General features: G+C 38.5%; 1 protein-coding gene across 1 annotated transcript; it reads left to right on the top strand.

The window, feature by feature from the left end:
* The first annotated feature begins 8,154 nt into the window (after window positions 1–8,154).
* On the top strand, window positions 8,155–11,446 carry LOC125935130 (olfactory receptor 1361-like). Its single transcript, XM_049648829.1, has 3 exons — window positions 8,155–8,188; window positions 8,353–8,439; window positions 10,512–11,446. Exons 1-3 carry the CDS (start codon window positions 8,155–8,157, stop codon window positions 11,444–11,446), a joined length of 1,056 nt encoding a protein of 351 aa, XP_049504786.1.
* The last annotated feature ends 10,580 nt before the right edge of the window (window positions 11,447–22,026 follow it).

Genomic DNA, 22,026 nt, shown 5'->3' with positions numbered 1-22,026 from the left:
AATTAGAAAATTTTAGAGCCAAAAAGCCTACTGGAAATTATACATTTCTTAATTTTGCAAAGGCTACTGAGGCCCAGATGGGTGCAAAATCCACCCATAACTATTTCTCTAATTAGTGACCACAATCATGCTTTAAAATGAGCCTGACAGGTACTCATAAGTCATAAAATCATTCATTTGTTACCTATAAGAAGGGCTGATCCTGTGACCCTCCTTACACAGATAAAAACTAGACTGAGGCCTGGGTGAATTAGATGATTGATCCCAAGTGATGCCCAGATGCATTTTCTTAAGGGTGAGCCTAGCAATGTTATAAGATGCTGGCCACCACGATGGACTGGGAATTGTGAATGACTTAGACACAGGCTTTTTAGAGTCAACTGCTCTACATGGTCTCCATGTGAAAAGTGAAGAATCCACATTTAGACTGATTTGCGTTTGAGATCTCAGAAGCAGAAAAACCTGAAAACAGGCTATCTATGGCAACTGAGAACTACATGGGTCAACTCAAGTTTCACCAATCCTGGCCACTGATAATAAGTCAAATTACAACTGACAATGAGTGATTCCAATATGGGAAGGAGTATCTCTGTATTATTTCACTTAGCTCTCACACAACCTCATGAGGTGATACTACAAATATTCCTATCGTTTTATGAGGAAACTGGGTCCTAGAGAAGTTAACTTGACCAGGTCCTAGAAAAGTTAACTTGGCCAAGCCCATACAACAAATGTTTAGAACCAGAGTGATACTGACCACTTCCTCTCAAAGTGTTTGGTGATTTTCGTTTTTACTTTTGTTTGCTATAATGATTTTTATCATTTTTAATTTGCATATGGAAAATTGACCACTTTTTGATATACAGTTTTATGAGTTGTAAGACATCTACAGGTTTGTATAACCACCATAACTAGTAGGATAAAAGAACAGCTCTACTACCTCAAATAGTTCCCACATGCCATCCCTTTATAGACAAACTCTCCCTCCACTCCTAACCCCTGGCAACTATTGATTCTCCACCTCTTGAGTTGTGCCTTTTCCAGAATGTCATATAGTTGGAATTATAATATATGTAACCTTTTCAGTCTTGCTTTCTTTCATTCAACAGATTCATCCATGTTGTTGTATATATCCATAATTTTTTCCTTTAAAATTTTTTTTCTAATGTTTATATATTTTTGAGACAGAGAGTACGAGCATGGGAGGGGCAGAGAGAGAGAGAGAGAGAGAGACAGAGACAGAGACAGAGACTGAAGCAGGCTCCAGGCTCTGAGCTGTCATCACAGAGCCCAATGTGGGGCTCGGACTCATGAACCATGACATCATGACCTGAGCTGAAGTCGGATGCTTAACCAACTAAGCCACCCAGGCACCCCAGTTTGTTCCTTTTTTATTGCTGAGTAGAATTCCATTGAATGGGTGAAGCTACTGTAAAAATTAGCATACAGGCTTTGTGTTTCTGTTCTCCAGGTAAATACCTAAAAGGGAGAATCCCGTGTCATACGTAACTCCATATTTGAATTTGCAAGAAATTACCAAGCCATCTTCTATCATGGCTGTAATGTTTTGGATTCACACCTGCAATGTAGGTCTAGTTGCACCACATCCTCACAAGCATTTGGTGTTGGTGTGTAATGCTATTTCAAAGGGATCTAAGTCTGAATTTTTCTAATTGCTAAGGGTGTTACGCAACTTTTCATGTGCTTATTTGCTATCTACATACCTTCTTTGGTGGAATGTCTGTTCAACTCCTTTGCCCATTTTTTGTTGGAATAATTCGCTTTACCTTTGAGTTTTGGATGTTCTGTATATATCCTAGATAGAAGTCCTTTGTTAGATGTGTGATGTCCATATTTTCCCCATAGGTACATGTACCTGGCTTTCCATTCTTTTAACAGAGTCTTTTGCAGAGCAAAAGTCTTTAATATTGATGATACAAGTCACTGTTATAATTTTTGCTTTCATCCACCATACACATTTAAAGAACAAAGGGTAGAGAAATTCTCTATTATATTTACTCAGATATTTACTATTTTTGTTCTTATTTTTGATTACAGAAGCACCAAATTCCCTTCTGGTACTAGTTCCCCTCCACTTAAAGAATATTCTTTAGCATTTTTTTAAAAAGACCAATTGGTGAAAAATTAATTCTCAAAGAATGGAATAGAAATGAGTAACTATTTTCAACTGGATGATAATAAAAATAAGTTATATCTTTATATTGTATCTATATGACATGATTGATGTAAGCTGAACTTACTGTGGAAATCATTTCATGATATATGTAAATCAAACCATCATGCTGTATGCCTTAAACTTATACAGTGATGTATATCAACTATTTCAAAATAAAACTAGAAAAAAAGAGAGCATGTGTTTGCTTCCCAATTTGTCATTAAATTAGAATGGATTTTTACGAGGTAAAAAAAAAAAGGAAAAGAAAATAAATTGTATCATAATGTGTGGGATGTTTAGAGGGAAATTTGTAACTTTAAAATGATACAATAGGAAAAAAAGGAGTAAAGTTTGTAATCAATGATCCATGCTTCCAGCTTAAAAATATAGGGGCAAAAAAGAACGCAAAATATATCCAAAAGAACTAGAATGAAGGAGATAATAAAGCGAAAACAGAAATCAGTGAGATACAGACTAAGAAAAGAAAATATAAAACCAAAAGTAGGTTCAGTTAAATTACGCATTTGTTAACCCTAGCAAGATTAATTACAAAAAAAAAGAGAAGGGCACCTGGGTGTCTCAGTCGGTTGAGCATCCGACTTCAGCTCAGGTCATGATCTCACAGTTCGTGAGTTCGGGCCCCACGTCAGGCTCTGTGCTGCCAGTTCAGAGCCTGGACCCTGCTTCGGATTCTGTGTCTCCCCCTCTCTCTGCCCCTCCCCTGCTCATGCTCTGTCTCTGTCTCAAAAATAAATAAAAGAATTAAAAAAATTTAAAAAAAGAGAGAAAACACATTATATAAGGAATAATAGAGTTAATATAACTACACATCCTGGAGACTTTTGAAGAAAAATAAAGAAATATCAATTAAAACTCTATGCTAATAAGTTGGCAACTTAGGTAAAAAGGACAAATTCCAGCAAAAAAAAAAAAATATATATATATATATCTATATATATCTATATCTATTGCTTACCACAATAGATCCAATAAAACAAAACTATTAACAGCTCTATTTCTATTAAAGAAATTGAAATCTTCATTAAAAATCTTCCAAAAAGACGGGGCGCCTGGGTGGCTCAGTCGGTTGAGTGTCTGACTTCAGCTCAGGTCATGATCTCGCGGTCTGTGAGTTTGAGCCCCGTGTCAGTCTCTGTGCTTACAGCTCAGAGCCTGGAGCCTGCTTTGGATTCTGTGTATCCTTCTCTCTCTGCCCCTCCCCCGCTCATGCCCTGTCTCTCTCTGTGTGTGTCAAAAATAAACATTAAAAAAATTTTTTTTTAAATCTTCCAAAAAGAGGGGTGCCCACGTGGCTCAGTCAGTTAAGCTCAGATCATGATCTGAATTGCTGACAACTCAGAGCCTGGAGCCTGTTTCGGATTCTGCGTCTCCCTCTCTCTCTGAAACTCCCCTGCTTGTGCTTTCTCTCTCTCTCTGTTTCTCTCTCTCTTTCAAAAACGAATAAACATTAAAAAAAAATTTTTTTTAAACTTTTCCAAAAATAAAACTCCATGTCTAAATGGTTGTGCTGGTGAATTCCATCAAACACTGAATGAGAAAACAATATTGGTATTCTACAAACTCTTTCAGAAAATACAGGAAGATGGAACTTATTCCCACTCATTGTATTAGGCCAGCGTAAGTAACTTTGATACTCAAATCTGACAAATACATTACAGAAAAGAAGAACCTCAGACCAATTAATGTAACTATCATATAAATGGACTAAGGAATAAAAATGATATGATCTTATTAGTTGATGCAGAAAAAGCATTTGACAAAATTCAAAACCCAATTAGCTCAGTGAATTCCAAATAGAAGCGAAGTCCCTCAGTCTGCTAAAGGCTTCTACACAAAGCCTAAAGCCAATACCACATTTCATGGTTAAAGACTAAATGTTCTCCCCTCTAAGACTGGGAACAAGGCAAAGATATACACTCTTACCACTCCTATTCAACATTGTACTGGAAGTCCTAGCCAGTGCAATGAAGCAGGGGAAAAAAATACATACAGATTGAAAAGGAAGAAAATAAAGCTAACCCATTGGTAGATAACATTACTGCCCAGGTACAAAAATCCAAGAAATATACAAAAAAAAAAATCTCACAAGAAAACAAAAAACTCCTGGAACACAGTTTAGCAAGGTCATCGGATACAACACATAAAAATCAATCAGATTTCTATATCTCGGCAATGTATATAATTGGAAATCAACAATTTTTAAAGTATTATTTATAATATATCAAAACACATGAACTACTTAAGTCTAAATTTTAAAACATATGCCGTCTTTTTTTTTTTTTTTTGAGAAACAGAGAGAGCTAGCATGTGAGCAACATGAGCAGAGGAGGGGCAGAGAGAGAGGGAGACAGAGAATCCCAAGCAGGCTCTGGGCTGTCAGTGCAGAGCTTGATGCAGGGCTCGAACCCACGAACCATGAGATCATGACCTGAGCCAAAACCAAGAGTTGGCTACTTAACTGAGTGCATGCAAAGTCTCTATGCTAAAAACTATAAAATGTTTTTGAAAAAAATCAAAGAAGACATAGAAATGGAAACTATCACGATGTTTACAGATTGGAAGACTTAATATTAGAAAGAAACCAACTGCTCTCCAAATACCCTACAGATTTATCACAAGTCAAATAAAAATATTTGATGGACTATTTAAAATTTTTTTTAGAAATTAACAACTGCTTGTAAAATTTATATGGCAAGGCAAATGAATGAGTTTGAGAAAAACAAAGTTGAAGGATTCACACTACCTGATTTCAAGACTTAACATCAAGTTACAATAGTTTTGACCAGAGCATAGACACATACATTAATGGAACATGATAGACCCAGAAATAGACCCACTCATCTATGTTAAATTGATTTTAGAAAAAGGTGCCAAAGCAATTAAATGTGGAAAAGATAATCTCTTTAATAAATAAACTACAATATTTTAATAAACCGCAATATTTTGATAGGCAGAGTAAAAAGAAAAAATTAAACAGATCCTTATCTCACATGATACACAAAATTAACTCAAAATGGATAATGGACATTAATGTAAAACAAAAACTATAAATTTCTAGGGGAAAACATAGGAACAAATCTTTGTGATCGTAGGTTAGACAAAGATTTTGTAGGTCTGACAACATAAGCATGATCCATAATGTGATTTAAAATCATAAATCAGACTTCAGAAAAATGTAAAATGTTTGCTCTTTGAAGATACTTTTAAGAAAATGAAAAGACGAGCCACAAACTCAGAGAAAATATTTGCAAACGCTACATCTGATAAATGCTTAATAAACACAATATGTGAAGAAGTCTGAAAATTTGAAAATAAGAAAACAGCTCAATTTTTCAAATGGGTAAGAGATTTGAATAGACCACTTGACCCCAGATGATGTATGGGCAAAAGATGCCCTGCCTCATTAGTATTCAGACTTGCAAATTAAAACCCAATGAAATCACTCTACATGCCCTTTAGATTGCTAAAAACCAAACCCTGAAAAGATCATGGATGTGCAGAGCAATAGCAACTCACTTTCATTGCTGGTGAGAATGTAAATGGTACACCTACTTTGGAAAATGGAGTTTCTTATAAAGTTATACATACACTTGTTTTATTAGTCAGGTGTCCTGCCATCACACAACACCACAGACTGGGTAGCTTAAAGAACAGAATTTATTGCCTCACGGATCTGGAGGTTATGTGTTCAGGATCAAGTTTCCAGCAGATTCAGTGTCTGGGAAGAGCCATCTTCTTGGCTTGCCCATGACTACCTTTCCACTGTCCTCATATGACCTTTCCCAGTGCCTCTGTGCAGAAAGAGGAAGAGAGTTCTTTGGGGTCTCTTTTTCTAAGACAATAATCCTATCAGAACAGAGCTGTACTCTGGGGTGCCTGGGTGGCTCAATTGGTTAAGCATCCGGCTCTTGATTTCAGCTCAGGTCATGATCTCACGGTTTGTGGGTTCGAGCCCCATGTTGGGCTCTGTGCTGACAGCTCAGAGCCTGGAGCCTCCTTTGGATCCTCTGTCCCCCTTTCTCTCTGCCCCTCCCCCACTCACACTCTGTCTCTCTCTCAAAAATAAATAAACATTAAAAAATTTTTTGAAAAAAACAAGGCTGTACTCTTGTGACCTCATTTAACCTTAAGTACTCGCTTAGACACCCCCCCCCCAAATACAGCCACAGTGGGGTTAGGGCTCCAACATATGAATTTGGGGGACATAAACATTCAGTCTACAATACTCCTAGATATCTATTTAAGTAAAATAAAAAGTTATGTTCAGAAAACCCTGTATACAAACAACTATAGTGGCTTTATTCATAATCCATCAAACAGAAAACAGTGCAAATGTCCTTGAACTAATGAATGGATTAACAAATGCTGGTACATCAAAACAATTAAATATTACTTAACAGGAAAATGAACAGCAATATTGATATACTTATATCATGATTGCTGGGGGCTGGAGTTTGGGTAGGGGTTACCTACAAAGGGACACAAGGCAATTTTGAAGGATGATTAAACCGTTTGGTATTTTTTTTTAATTTTAATGTTTATTTATTTTCAAGAGAGAGAGAGAGAGACAAGGCATGAGCAGGGGAGGGGCAGGTAGAGAGAGGGGACACAGAATGTGAAGCAGGCTCCAGGTGGTCAGCACAGAGCCCGATGTGGGGCTCGAACTCACAAACTGAGATCATGACCTGAGCTGAAGTCAGATGCCCAACCGACAGAGCCACCCAGGAGCCCCAAACTGTTTGGTATTTTGATTATCATGGTGGTCACAACACTAGATGCACTTGTCAAAAACTTGCAGAACTGTACTCTAAAATAGATTATTTTTACTCTATATAAAGTATACTTAAATTTAAATAATCAAGCAAAAACTAATTTTCTTTCTGTATTATATTTGTTGAGTTCTAATTTTATTATTTTATGACCAGAGAATGTGGTCTCCAAAGTTTAGATTTCAGAAAATTTTTAAGAGTTTTATTTTAATTTTTTAACATTTATTTATTTTTGAGAGACAGAGAGAGACAGAGAATGAGCAGGAGAGGGGCAGAAAGAGAGGGAGACACAGAATCCAAAGCAGGCTCCAGGCTCTGAGAGTCAGCACACAGCCTGACGTGGGGCTCGAACCCACAAACTGTGAGATCATGACCTGAGCCGAAGTCGGACACTTAACTGACTGAGCCACCCAGGTGCCCAAATTTTCTTATAACCAATAAGATATTCAATAATAGTTAATATTCCCTGGGTTTAGGGAATTATTTATATATAATCAATATAAAAATGTTATGTATGTGTAATTGTGCATATGTGTATATATACTTATTTAAAATTACTAGATCATACTTTAAATTTGGTAATTCAAATCTCTGATTAACATGATTTTTGCCTACTAGAATCATTAAGTTTTGAGAAAGGCATAATAAAGTATTTTAATAAAAGTGTAATTTAATAAATTTTTTCTTGTATTTTTAAGAGTTTTTGACTTTTTCTGTTATGGTGGTTGTTACATTTTTCATACAGTTTCTTAATTGGTTAAATGTTTATGTACATTATGTATTTGATCATCACAAAGCATACCTCCCACTCTTCCTGTCACTGATTTCCTAGACAGACAACAGACTAAGAAAGGAGGATGTGAGTATCCAAAATTGTGTAACAAGTATTTGAACAAGATTCCAGTCTCTCTCATTCCTATTTTTTGTGTCTGGACAGAATATGAAAAACAAACACTTAAAATGTGTGTCTCTGTGGGGAATCCACCCTGGGGACACCCAACCTTGGCAGCTATTTCTGCCCTGATCCCTAAGAAAGTCCTAATCTCCAGGGAAGGAAGATCTGCTTGTTTGTTCCCAATCATCCACACCAGACCTAGGAGAGCAACAAAGATTCTTCAGTCCTCAGCCCTGGCTGACACTTTTGTATCATCCAGCGTCAAGCAAGGAGCCAGTGGAGATGGCGGTACCATGACCACATCTCACAGCAGCAGAGAACAGCCAGGTAAGAAGGGCTGGAAAAGCAGGTGAGGGCATGGGACCTCCAACAACAGATTCACGTGCACACAAACACGCAGATAAGCAGATACACGAAATCCCTCTGCACCTGACCAAGTTCAAAGGGGGCATGTGTCCTGGTTTGACACATGCAAGCCTTTCCCTTTTCAGGATGTGCTGCCCATTGCAGGACTGAGCAGGCACGTTTCCAAGGAGGATGTGGAAAAGCAGCAGTGGGAGACGAAGGAGACAGCTCAGGTTAGTGGCGCTAGGGTCAGTGACTGCAGGCTCCTAAAAATCCTGTCCAGAAGCTCAGGCCAAGAGCTGCCCCTTCCTCCCCACAACAGAGACTCTTCTGGCAGACATTCAAGACCCTCCCATGCTGCCCCTACTCTCTACCTTACCTCCTCCCACTATATCTACTCATAGTAAGAGGAATTCAGTGGGTGACTACTAAAATGTGGGTGGTTTCCTGGGGAGTCTCAATTTGAAGGTTTAAACTGGGAAATTCCTTTTTTTTTTTTTTTTTTTTTTTTGGCTGTAACCTACACTCCCAATGCTGGAAGTGGGAAACTCTACAACAAGGAAGCATGGGATACTCTGAGCTTGTTTTACTCACTATTTGGCCTTTGTAGCAATTCAAAGATGACAGGAAGAATCTCATTTGATATCCTATTATCCCTCTTTTTTATCTTCTCCTCTGTTTCCATTATGGGAAACTGTCTTTGAGACCAGAATATTCACACCCGCTGGCCAGCCAGTCTCTTGTCTTCTTGATGACGGGTCTCCCTCACCCCTCAACGTCTCCAGTCCACATTAACCAGGTTCCTTCTGGAGCATCTTCGAGCTTCTGTCTAGTACTCTTTTACCTACCTGTGTCCTGGGAAATAGTCCAGGTAAAAAACAACCTCCAGTCTCAGCACTTTTCCCTTGATTTTATGGATTGAAATCTCAGTGGCAGGCACCTTACTATGGAGATTTTCCATTTTATATATATCCTACAACCAATTCCTAGGAATATTCCCTACAACATCCTCTGGCCTAGCCATCAAGTCATATCACAAAGCAGTTCGTGCCTCTCTTTCTTCCCTTTGCCTCAAGCCTTTGTTCTCATGACTAACAAATGCACTCCCTCTCCTTCACTATTCCAATACCATAAATTCTTCCAGGGACATTTCATTCACAGTGCCTTACTTGACTCCTCCCTCCCTATAATGATTTCTTAGTGCGGGGATTATCTGCTGGAGGTACCACATGAATTTGTATGTGATTGGTATGCTTTACCAATCAGTAAATCCCTTTTGTCCAATAGCAAAAATAATCTGACTAAATTATTGTGTGTGTGTGTATACATATATATACACACAGTAAAACCTTGGTTTGCGAGCATAAATCATTTCAGAAACATGCTTATATTCCAAAGCACTCATATATTAAAGCGAATTTCAAGAACCATTGGCTCAGTTGTGATCATGTGACATTTGGCTTTACGCACTACTTGTATTGCAAGACATTGCTCCTTTATTAAGTTAAAATTTATTAGAAATGTTTGCTTGTCTTGCAGAACACTCACAGAACAAATTACTCACCATCCAAGGTTATACACACACACACACATACACACACACACAGACACACACACACACATACATATATATACACACATGAGTGTATCACTTTCAAAAATATATGTCTTTGTTCTTCTATCAGAAATCAGATGAATGTTTCACACAGCAACCTGAACAGTGTGCTTAAGTCAGCCTTCCCAACAGCTATGATCTATGCTTAGGTCAACTTAAAAGCAGCTAAAATTTTAGGGACAAACCACCAACTAGGTCTTTCAAAACCAACAAATTTTCCATAATTTGGGAAAATATAAATGCCACAGATAACATTTGCAGGTTTGTAATACTACAATAAATGGTTAGCAAATCAAAAAAGACCATACAGAAAAAATCATTTCACCCAATTTGGATATCTAACTTGTCTCATGAATTTGGAAATATCACTTAACTGCCCTGAGCCTCAGTTGTTTTATATGTTAAGTGAAATAAAATATCTCAACTATTAGATGAGGCTAAATAACCATACATGAAAGTATCTGTATATGGTACTCAGTAAATAAGAGTAGAATAAATAAAACTATAGCCACTGGTAATTAAACACTCTTAAATTAACCAGGGTTTTTCTGTAAACCTGTAATAGTAAAGCGTCAAAAAGACTATTCAGCTTTAGGTAATTCTCAACCAAATGGAAAAGTGGTTCCAAAATATATTTGCTCAAATGTTGACATATGATCTAACCCTATGATGATATTTTCTCCCCTGCAGACATGGATAGAGACAACCAGACTATGGTCACAGAATTCCTTCTCCTGGGACTCTCTGGGCAGTCAAAGCAGGAAGAGATTCTCTTTGGGCTGTTCTTGTGGATGTACCTGGTCACCATCATTGGGAACATTCTCATCATCCTAGCCATCAGCTGTGACAGTCATCTCCATACCCCCATGTACTTCTTCTTGGCTAACCTCTCCTGCATCGACATCTGCTTTTCATCAGTCACAACCCCCAAGATGCTGCTGAATCACATACTGGGAAGCAAGTCTATCTCTTATGTGGAATGCATGACCCAGATCTACTTCTTCATCACTTTCATCAACATGGATGGGTTCCTTTTGAGTGTGATGGCCTATGACCGTTATGTAGCCATCTGTTGCCCACTCCACTACAGCATGATCATGAAGCCCAAACTCTGTATCCTTCTGGTGGTGGTCTCTTGGGTCATTACAAACCTGCATGCTCTCCTACACACTCTTCTCATGGTCCAACTCACCTTTTGTTTCAACAATACTGTGCATCACTTTTTCTGTGACCCCTATGCAGTTCTAAAGCTGTCTTGTTTTGATACTTTTATCAATGACCTGATGGTATTCACTGTGGGTGGACTGATATTTCTGACACCATTTACATGTATCATCATTTCATATGTGTATATCCTCTCTAATGTACTGAAGTTGCCATCTGCCCATGGAATAAGGAAATCCCTGTCCACATGTGGATCCCATCTCACTGTGGTGTCCCTCTTCTATGGGGCAATCCTGGGGGTCTATATGCGCCCTTCATCCTCCTACTCAGTCCAAGACACGGTGGCCACTGTCATCTTCACAGTGGTGACTCCCCTGGTCAATCCCTTCATCTACAGTCTGAGAAATCGTGATATGAAGGGAGCCTTAAGGAAACTGATCTCAAATTCTAGAAAATTTTAGAGTTTAGAAGATTTTTGGCTATTATACATTGTTTCATTTTATAAACAGAGAAACTGAGTCCCAGATAGATATAAACTCACTCATGACTATTCCTCCAATTAATGATACATGATCATGCTCATGCTTTTAATATGAGGCCGATAGTTGCTTGTAAGTCCTAAAACTGTTAAGTTTGTTAATTATAAAAAGGGCTCATTCTAAACACTCATTTTACCAACAACCAAAAATTCAGGACAAGACATATTTGGATAGTTTTGGGATGATTCCAGCAACCCCATGAGACAGTGGCCACCACAATGGTCTGGGAATTTCAGAGGACTTTAGAGCTGGCTCTAAATCAATGCCCTCTTGGCTTCACATTAGGAGATGTTAAAATTATCCCCAATTTACTGAGTCACAGAAAGGTTATCATTACCAAGGCTGTACAACTAGTAATTGTTGGTTACAGAATGATCCTGTTGACTCTCAGGGTCACTGGTTGTTACTGAGTTAGGTAATTTTCCCTCTATCCTAGGCTCAAGTCAATCTCCCAACCTCTTACAGTTCAGAACCCTACCTGTACACTACTCTCCCTCACTACCATTCTAAATTTTTGGTGCTTTTTTGCTCAGAATGGGAGTCAGGAAACTTTAGATAGTAGCTAGACTTCCTCATGGAACTCTTGGTATCCCTTCAAGTCAAAATGGTCTAAGGGAAGGGGCACCTTGGTGGCTCAGTCAGTTGAGCATCTGACTCTTGATTTTGGCTCAAGTCATGATCTCATGGTTTGTGGGATGGAGCCCTGCATCGGGCTCCATTGTACTGACAGTGTGAAGCCTGCTTGGGATTCTCTCTCTCCCTGTGTCTCTGCCCCTCCTCTGCTTGCACTCTCTCTGTCTCTCTTAAAATAAATATATAAACCTTTTTTAAAAATGGGCTAAGGGAATTCGGATCCCTTGATGCTGAAGTGTCCAGAGTTACTATAGCATCTTAGGGACATGAAAATATGAATTAATTATAGAATTTGGATTGGGACCCAGGATTTCTGATTCAAAGCCCAGAGTTTGTTCTACTCCATGGGGCCAAGTGTCCAGGAGTCCTAGCCTCTTCTACTCTACACCTGAGGGCTCAGAACCCACAAGGAATTTCCCACCTCCTCTTTCCTGATGTCCAGAGGGCACTCATCTAATCTCCAGTGGCCAATCTTCAATATTCCTCCCCTTACTGGCCTTCTTGCCCTCGCTTCTCTCCTTTCTCAAACTCCTCCAATCTCCAATCCCCAAACTCCGATAGGACTGAGTGCTAATCAGTACTCATTGTTCTCACCATCAGCTCCTTTCTGACTTGGTCCTAACAGTGACCAACTCTTACCTTGACCACAGCAACAGCCTTATGGTAAATCTGACTGCCTCCTGCTTCTCCCTACACATCTACCCTGCACACAGGATCTGTCTGATCATCCTAAATCACTGATGGTATTTTTCAGTCAGTCCTTATATAAAATATTGAAGAGGCCAGGATAAATCCAAATATTACCTTCAAATAAAATGTCTAACATGATTTGGCCTCAAGCTATAACTACAATTTTGTCATCAACTCACATATTCATCTGTTCCATGACTTGTCTCTCCTATTTTCCTTCTCTTTCCTTCTTTCATTCTCTGCTGGAAGACTCCCCAGATTTTTTTAAGACTGGAATATTTGTGCATTTCCCTGAACCCATTTACTGATCACATCCCACAGACATTTGTGGAGCACACAATATAGTGCTTCTCAGATATAGCAGGTGAACTTCCTAATGTATGTTGGTGCTGATGCAAACCTGACTATATGTGGTAAACCTGATGTATCTTCCTAAACTAGGAGTTTGACTTTAGAAGTAGTTTAGTGCAAATGTTCGAGATATAACAGACCAACATTGGTGTTTAAGGTTATAGGACCATTTTAGGCTCATATTTTTTGCATTGCCCATATCTATCTGCATACATGTCTCATATGGTTATTACACAATGCACTTATTCAAGAAAGTACCATAGATTATGCATGGGCATATCCCCTACAATGCTTAGTAGACCTTTTCTTCATCCCAAATAATCATGTATTGAAAAATCATTGATGATGTGGTAGGCAAGTGTAATGGGAAACTGGAAAGCGGACATTCCTAGACACAAAAAAATCAGAGTAGTAGAATTTACATCTAGGGATCTAGAGTACTGACAAATTTACTCTGGAACATGGAAACATTTCACTGAATTCTAGGACCCAAAGTGGCATCAGGGTTGAATGGAAAGAGCCATGTTTTGGGGTATGGTTTTATTCCTCAGTCCCTCTCTCCCTCAACTTTCAGTCAAAGGTTGGGTATGAGAAGGAGGATGAAGACAGAGGGAAGTCAGTGAATGTACTAGATGGCACAGACTCTGATCACTCTGTATCCACATGGTCCCCATCAATTCATCTTAGGGCAGAAGCCATCATTCACCATACAGCAAATTTGCCTTAAAGGGGAAAAGAATCCTCTAAAATGTCAGCGTCATGGTGTGAACAGAAAGAGGAAAGGCCTTGGTCTGGGTCAGACTGGGTACGGTATGAGAGGTTATATGCTGGTCAATTTACCAGAGCCTCAGAACTTTAACCTTCCTACTTCTGTAGACCACCTTCTACTGAATCTTCACTGGCTCCCTGCATTGCTTTTCACGGGCCGACTACATAAGGGGATTGTAGGGGAGACAGTGAAAGGAGTTTACTCCAGGGGCCTGGGCAGAATCAGCCTTTATTGTGGTTTTTTGCATGTGAGGCACCCATAGGATATGAACTCATGAAATTCTGAACTCATAAATTAAAGCTCAGCATCATCTGGGGCCTCTAGTGCCCTCTCCTCCATAGAACCAGATGCAGGACCAGGCTGGCAGAGTCCACCCTGGGTGCAGTCAGGAAATCAGGACTGTGTCTGGGAATTCACCCTCCAGGGCCTCTTCTCTGCAGGTGGGACTCCCAGCAGACACTATCCCCCTTCCTCACAGGCAACTTCCATCCAGCACTAAATAGCCACTAGGGGCCAGCTTTTTGCAAACAATTGAAACAACTTGGGTAGTTGACTTCAGCTCAGTGAATGTTGAAAGAGAGGCTTATCCCTCTTCCCAGCATATTTCCCCAGACACTGGCCATTGCATATGAGATGTTTTCCAGTGACATGGGATCATCTCCCTCCAACTTGTGCTTCAAGTGTCTGCTCCAAGGCTACGCCAGCCCAGGGAGCCTTCCAGGAGAGCCTGGTACTATCTCTTATGAGCTGAAGCCTTTCACTGGTATTGCAACCTCATAAAGATTGTTACTGTCCTGCATGTAGTATCTTGTCTCCCTGTGCTTGAGGCCAGAAGCTAAGCTTCACATGGACTTTGTCCCTCACAACATCAATCGGCCTTCAGTAGATGACCTTGTCCTTTTATCCCATGAATATTAAAAACCAGTTTGGCCTAACTGATGAATTCTGATTCCTAATAAATCTAGTTATCTATATTAACTTTTCACAAGCCACAAAGAATCAGTATCTTGCCAAACCCATTTTCAAGACAGGCCATCTTTTATTTGCTCTAAACTTTAGGCATATCATGTTGACGGCCAAAAACGACTGGTCCAGGCTTATCTTGATTTTTAAAGCTTTAAAAAAATTTTTTTTAATCTTTATTTACTTTTGAAAGAGAGACAGAGAGACAGAGTGTGAGCAGGAGAGGGTCACAGAGAGAGAGGGAGACACAGAATCTGAAGCAGATTCCAGGCTCTGAGCTATCAGTACAGAGCCCAACATGGGGCTCGAACTCACAAACAGTGAGATCAGACCTGAGCTTAAGTCGGACACTTAACCAACTGAGCCACCCAGGTGCCCCAAGGTGTCTTGATTTTTAAATGTGAGATACAGTGATATGTAGGCAGATCCCTGCTACTGTATTGTGAAAATATCTGGCAAGAAGGATGTGACATTATTTTTATTCTTTCTTAGGTCTTTGAGTATAAACAAAATAAATAGCTTTTAAGCCAAGTTATTTTAAGCAAGCACAATACAGACTTCCCATAACTGATGTTGATATGCAATCTGCCATTTAATACCTTTTAGAATTTAGTTGAAAGAGCAGTTTCCTGAAATTGTCAGCAGACATGACATGAGGTATAAGAAAGTAAGGAAGGGGCGCCTGGGTGGCTCAGTTGGTTAAGCGACCGACTTTGGCTCAGGTCATGATCTCACAGTTTGTGGGTTTGAGCCCCTCGTCGGACTCTGTGCTGACAGCTCAGAGCCTAGAGCCTGCTTCAGATTCTGTGTCTCCCTCTCTCTCCCTCTCCTGCTTGTGCACGCTCTCTCTCTCTCAAAAATAAATAAACATTAAAAAAATAATAAAGTAAGGAAAAGCTAAAAAAAAAAAAAAAAGATGGGAGCATGACAAAGAGACATAGCAGGCAACAAGAAAGAGCTCCCAATGACCAACACTAGAACAAGTCAAGCAACAAATAAATAAAGTAGTACTGCATTATAACCCAAAGTATAAAGTAAATAAACATGAGTCCATACTAATAAAAACAAATGATTGGATATACAAATAAATGGGGGAGAAGGGGTACATTTTTCTTACAGAAAAACTCCAAGTATTATATGTAGATACTTCTCCCATCCCAACTTGCCAAAAGGTGGAAGTTAATCCTCTTCCCCCTCCTTCATGGCGGCTGGACTTAGTGACCTACTTCCGAAGACCACAGTACAGAAAAGGGACAACAGTAACTTTAAAATACAGAAACCTGACCATGATACTACCTTAACCAAGTAATCAAAGTTAACATCATTCAAAGTCACAATGATATCGTGTGCTCCCTATATGACATGATGAGAAGGGTCCTCCACCTCTGTGGGATTCTTCCCCCAAAGCCATAATGATAGCCTAACCATGACAAAATTTCTAAAACCCAAAACTGAAAGGCATTGTACAAAATACCTGACCAGAACTCTTCAGAAGTGTAAAGGTCATGAAAAACAAGGAAAGACTGAGGAGCTGATACAGATCAGAGCACACATAAATGAAATAGAAACTAAAGAAAAAACAATAGAAATGACCAATGAGACAAGAGCTGATTCTTTGAAAAGAGAAACAAAATTGATAAATTTTTGGTCGGACTAATGAAGGAAAAAAGAGAGGACTCGAATAAATAAAATCAGAAATGGAAGAAAAGTTACAACCAACATAACAGAAACACAAAGGATTATAAGAGACTACCATAAAAAATTATATACCAAAAAAATGTGCCAAACTAGAAGAAATGGGTAAATTTCTAGAAACATAAAATCTTCCTAGACTAAATCAAAAATAGAAGATCAATCTGAACAGACCAATTACTAACAAAAATTGAATTTAATAACTTCCAACAAACAAAAGTATAGGACATTTATGCTAACATTTAAAGAAGAGTTAGTACCTATCATTCTCAAAGTATTCCAAAAATGTGAAGAGGAAGGAATGCTTCCAAACTCATTCTACAAGGCCACCATTACCTTGATATTAAACCCAAACAAAGATAACACACAAAAGGAAAATTACAGGCCCATATCCCCAATAAATATAGATGCAGAAATCCTCAACAAAATATTAGCAAACTGATTTCAACAATACATCCAAGGAAGAGTATTACAGATACTTACAAGGATCAAAAGGATCAAGTAAGATTTATTCCAGGGATGTAAGAATGGTTCAATATCCACAAATCATTCAACATGATATACCATATTAATAAAAAGATTAAAAATCATATGATGACCTCAACAGATGAATAAAAAGTGCTCAAAAAGTGGGTATAGAGGAAACATACCCAAACATAATAAAGGCCATATATGACAAACCCACGGCTAACATCATACTCAATGGGAGAAAACTAAAAGCTTTTCCTCTAAAATCAGGAACAAGACAAGGATGTCCACTCTTGCCACTTACACTGAACACAGTGTTAGAAGTCCTAGCTACAGCAATCAGACAACAGAAAGAAATAAAAGGCATCCAAATTAAAGAAGTAAAACTATCACTATTTTCAAATGACATACTATATATACAAAACCCTAAAGACTCCACCAAATAAGTTTAGAAATAATAAATGAATTCAGTAAAGCTTCAGGATACAAAACTAATATACAGAAATCTGTTGCACTTTTATACACTAATAACGAACTCTCAGAAAGAGATTAAGAAAACAATCCCATTTACAATTGCATCAAAAAGAATAAAACATCTAGGAACAAAGTTAGCCAAGAAGGTGAAAGACCTGTACTCTAAGACTATAAGACAATGATAATTAAAATTGAAGATGATATCAATAAATGGAAGGATATACTGTAGATTAGATTCATGGATTAGAATAATATTGTCAAATTGCACATACTACACAAAGCAATGAACAGATTCAATGCAATCCCTATCATTTATCACAGAAGAAGAACAAATAATCCTAAAATTTGTATGGAACCTCAAATAGCCAAAGCAATCTTGAGAGAGAACAGAGGTGGAGGCATCTCATGCCCTGATTTCCAACGATATTACAAAGCTATAGTAATCAAAACAGCATGGGACTGGCACAAACACATAGATAAAATGTAGATACACAGATAAATGGAACAGAATAGAGACCCCAGAAATAATCCCACACTTATATAGCCAACTAATCTTCAATAAAGGAGGCAATGGGGAAAAGACAGTCTCTTCGATAAGTGGTGTTCAGAAAACTCAACAACTACATGGAAAAGAATGAAACTGCACCACTTTCTTATACCATATACAAAAATAAACTAAAAATGGGTTAAAGATCTAAGTCTAAGGCTGGAAAAGTGGAAAACTCTTGGAAGACAACAAAGGCAGTCATCTCTTGGACACTGGTCTTAGCAATATTTTTTTGGATTTGTCTCCTCAGTCAAGGGCAACAAAAGCAAAAATAAACAAATGGAACTCCATCAAACTAAAAACATTTTTCACAGTAAAGAGAACCATGAACAAAATGAAAAGGAACCTACTGAATGGGAGACAATACTTGCAAATAATATAACCAATAAGGGATTAATATCCAAAATATATAAAGAACTCACACAGCTCGATGTCAGAGAAACAAACAATCCAATTTAAAAATGGGCAGAGTACCTGAATAGACATATGTCTGAAGAAGATAAATAGATGGCCAACGGACACATGAAATGATGCTCGATGTCACTAATTATCAAGGAAATACAAATCGAAACCACAATGAGATATCACTTCACACCTCTTCTGTTTTGTCCCCCTCCCTGTTTTTATATTATTTTTGTTTCCCTTCCCTTACGTTCATCTGTTTTGTCTCTTAAAGTCCTCATATGAGTGAAGTCATATGATTTCCGTATTTCTCCGACTAATTTCACTTAGCATAATACCCTCCAGTTCCATGCAGGTAGTTGCAAATGGCAAGATTTCATTCTTTTTGATTGCCGAGTAATACTCCATTCGATATATATACCACATTTCCTTTATCCATTCATCCATCGATGGACATCTGGGCTCTTTCCATACTTTGGCTATTGTGGATAGTGCTGCTATAAATATTGGGGTGCAGGTGACCCTTCTAAACAGCATACCTGTATCCTTTGGATAAATACTTAGTAGTGCAATTGCTGGGTTGTAGGGTAGATCTATTTTTAGTTTTTTGAGGAACCTCCATACTGTCTTCCAGAGTGGCTGCACCAGCTTACATTCCCACCAACAATGCAAAAGAGATCCTCTTTCTCCACATCCTCGCCAACATCTGTTGTTGCCTGAGTGGTTAATGTGAGCCATTCTGACAGGTGTGAGGTGGTATCTCATTGTGGTTTTGATTTGTATTTCCCTGATGATGAGTGATGTTGAGCATTTTTTCATGTGTCAGTTGGCCATCTGGATGTCTTCTTTGGAGAAGTGTCTATTCATGTCTTTTGCCCATTTCTTCACTGGATTCTTTGTTTTTTGTGTGTTGAGTTTGATAAGTTCTTTATAGATTTGGGACACTAACCCTTTATCTGATATGTCATTTGCAAATATCTTCTCCCAATCTGTCAGTTGCCTTTTAGTTTTTGCTGATTATTTCCTTCGCTGTGCAGAAGCTTTTTATTTTGATGAGGTCCCAGTAGTTCATTTTTGCTTTTGTTTCCCTTGCCTCCGGAGACATGTTGAGTAAGAAGTTGCTGCGGCCAAGGTCAAAGAATTTTTGCCTGCTTTCTCCTCGAGGATTTTGATGGCTTCCTGTCTTACATTGAGGTCTTTCATCCATTTTGACTTTAGTTTTGTGTCTGGTGTAAGAAAGTGGTCCAGGTTCATTCTTCTGCATGTCACTGTCCAGTTTTCCCAGCACCACTTGCTGAAGAGACTGTCTTTATTCCATTGGATATTTTTTCCTGCTTTGTCAAAGATTAGTTGGCCATACGTTTTTGGGTCCATTTCTGGGTTCTCTATTCTGTTCCATTGATCTGAGTGTCTGTTCTTGTGCAAGGGAAAATCTTTATGTACCCATAGTCATCTGCAAATCCTTGAAAAACTTATGAAGGCTACACCAGTGTGTACAGAATGTTTTCAGCAGCAGGATTTTTTTGAAAAGTTTTTTATTGTGGCAAATTACAAATATAAAAATACACAATACAATTTACAATCTTAACTACTTTTCAGTGTACAGTTCTGTAGTCTTAAATTCATTCATAGTGTTATGCAACCATCACCACCACCCATCACCGCAACTCTTCATCTTGCAAAACTAAAATGCTGTACTGGTTAAACATTAACTCCCCATTCCTAGCCCCTGGTAACCACCATTCTACTTTCTGTTTCTATGATTATGACCACTTTAGGTACCTCATGTAAGGAGACTTATAGGCTATTTGTCTTTTTGTGACTGGCTTATTACAGCAGCATGTTTTCTTCACAATTATTATTACTCTTATCAGGCAATGAAAAAAAACCTTGGGACAGAGTCAGTATTTAGCCTATTGAGAGTCATTTGATTAATGCGAGACAAAGGAATTTTAGTTAGTTTTCAGTTTGTTTCCTGCTTCTTGTTCCTCTGTTTCTCTTTTCTGGTCATTTCGTGGGTTACTCTTAAGATTTTCAGATTTCCATCCTGATTTATAGAGTGTTTTAGAGTGTATCACTTTGTAGTTTTTTTTTTTGATGGTTGCTCTAGATATAACAATATACATTCATAACTTATCAGTCAGCCGAGTGCAGAAAACTTACTTCCATGCCTCCTCACTTTTAAAATATAATTAAGTATTTCCATTATATACATCGAGAATGTCAAATGGTGTTATTTTTGCTTCAACCATCATGTCTGACGTAAGAAACTCATGAGTAGGATAGTGTATTTTATAGTATCCTGTTTTTTTTACCCCCCCCCCCTTAAAAGCTTTTTAAATGTTTATTTATTTTTGAGAGAGACAGAGTACAAGGGGGGTGGGTCGGGGTAGAGAGAGAGGGAGACACACTATCTGAAGCAGGCTCCAGGCTTTGAGCTGGAATCACATGAATGAAATCACATACAGGGAGATCATGACCTGAGCCGAAGTCGGATGCACGCTTAACTGACTGAGCCACCCAGGTGCCCCAATCCCCCATCCCTTTTTTAATCCATTTTTATGTTCTTTTCTTTCATCAGTTTCAAGCCTTTGTTGTTGTTACCATTTACTTCGTTTAGAGTATTTCATTCAGTTATTCTTTAAGGGTGGGTTTGCTGGCAATCAATACTCTTAGTTATCTTTTGAAAATGTCTTTATTTCCTTTTTATTCTGAATGATATGTTCACTGGATATAGAATTCATTGTTGACAATTTCTCTCGTTCCACTTGAGAAACATATGCTATTTCCTCTGGTTTCCATGGTTCAGATCAGGGCAAGAGGGTGTTTTTTCCACTGGTGTTTGAAGTAAGGTGGGCATTACCAACAAAGTTCTCTGTTAGGCCACCCTTTTCCTGGTTTTGACAAGGAGGGACAGGTTTAGAGCTTTTTTGGTCTGTGTCTGTTGGAGGTTCTGGTATGGCAGCTTCTGGAACACGTTAGCAGAAAGATACGGGAGAAGATAAGAAAAAACAAAGGTAATTTATCACCATGTTGCTCCTCAGCCCTGAAGTTCTTACAATTTGCCTCCTTCTTTTCACATTTCAGAGTCTTCATATGCTTGTTTATTGTTTGCCCAGGATTTTTTAGTTGTAAGAGGAATGACTTAGGAGGAACGGTGGTCATCTGTTTTGTCTCAAACCCCTGATACAGAGTTTTTCCCAACATTATGAAAACTTTCAAACACAAAGTTGGAAGAATTTTATAGTGAACACCCATATACCATCACCTAGATTCTACTATTAATATGAGAAAGGGTCTACTTCTCAACTTGGGTAGATGTCTTTAGAATTAGGTGTTGGGGTGCCTGGGTGGCTCAGTTGGTTAAGCACCCGACTTCAGCTCAGGTCACAATTGCATGGTAGGTGAGTTGGAGCCCTGCATTGGGCTCTCTGCTGTCAGGTAGAGCCTACTTAGAATCCTCTGTCTCCCCCACCCTGCCCCTCTCTGTGTGCACACTCTCTCTCTCAAAAA

This window comes from Panthera uncia (assembly GCF_023721935.1).
Source record: "Panthera uncia isolate 11264 chromosome A1 unlocalized genomic scaffold, Puncia_PCG_1.0 HiC_scaffold_17, whole genome shotgun sequence".
In the NCBI taxonomy this organism is placed as follows: domain Eukaryota; kingdom Metazoa; phylum Chordata; class Mammalia; order Carnivora; family Felidae; genus Panthera; species Panthera uncia.
This window is presented reverse-complemented; position numbering and strand designations above follow the sequence as displayed.

What these genes read in the sequence shown, in the direction of transcription:
- LOC125935130 (XM_049648829.1), top strand. Translation starts at nt 8,155, where the DNA reads ATGACCACATCTCACAGCAGCAGAGAACAGCCAG. An exon ending in CAGCAGCAGAGAACAGCCAG is followed by an intron (nt 8,189 to 8,352) that starts GTAAGAAGGGCT and finishes TTCCCTTTTCAG; the next exon opens with GATGTGCTGCCCATTGCAGG. An exon ending in AGACGAAGGAGACAGCTCAG is followed by an intron (nt 8,440 to 10,511) that starts GTTAGTGGCGCT and finishes TCTCCCCTGCAG; the next exon opens with ACATGGATAGAGACAACCAG.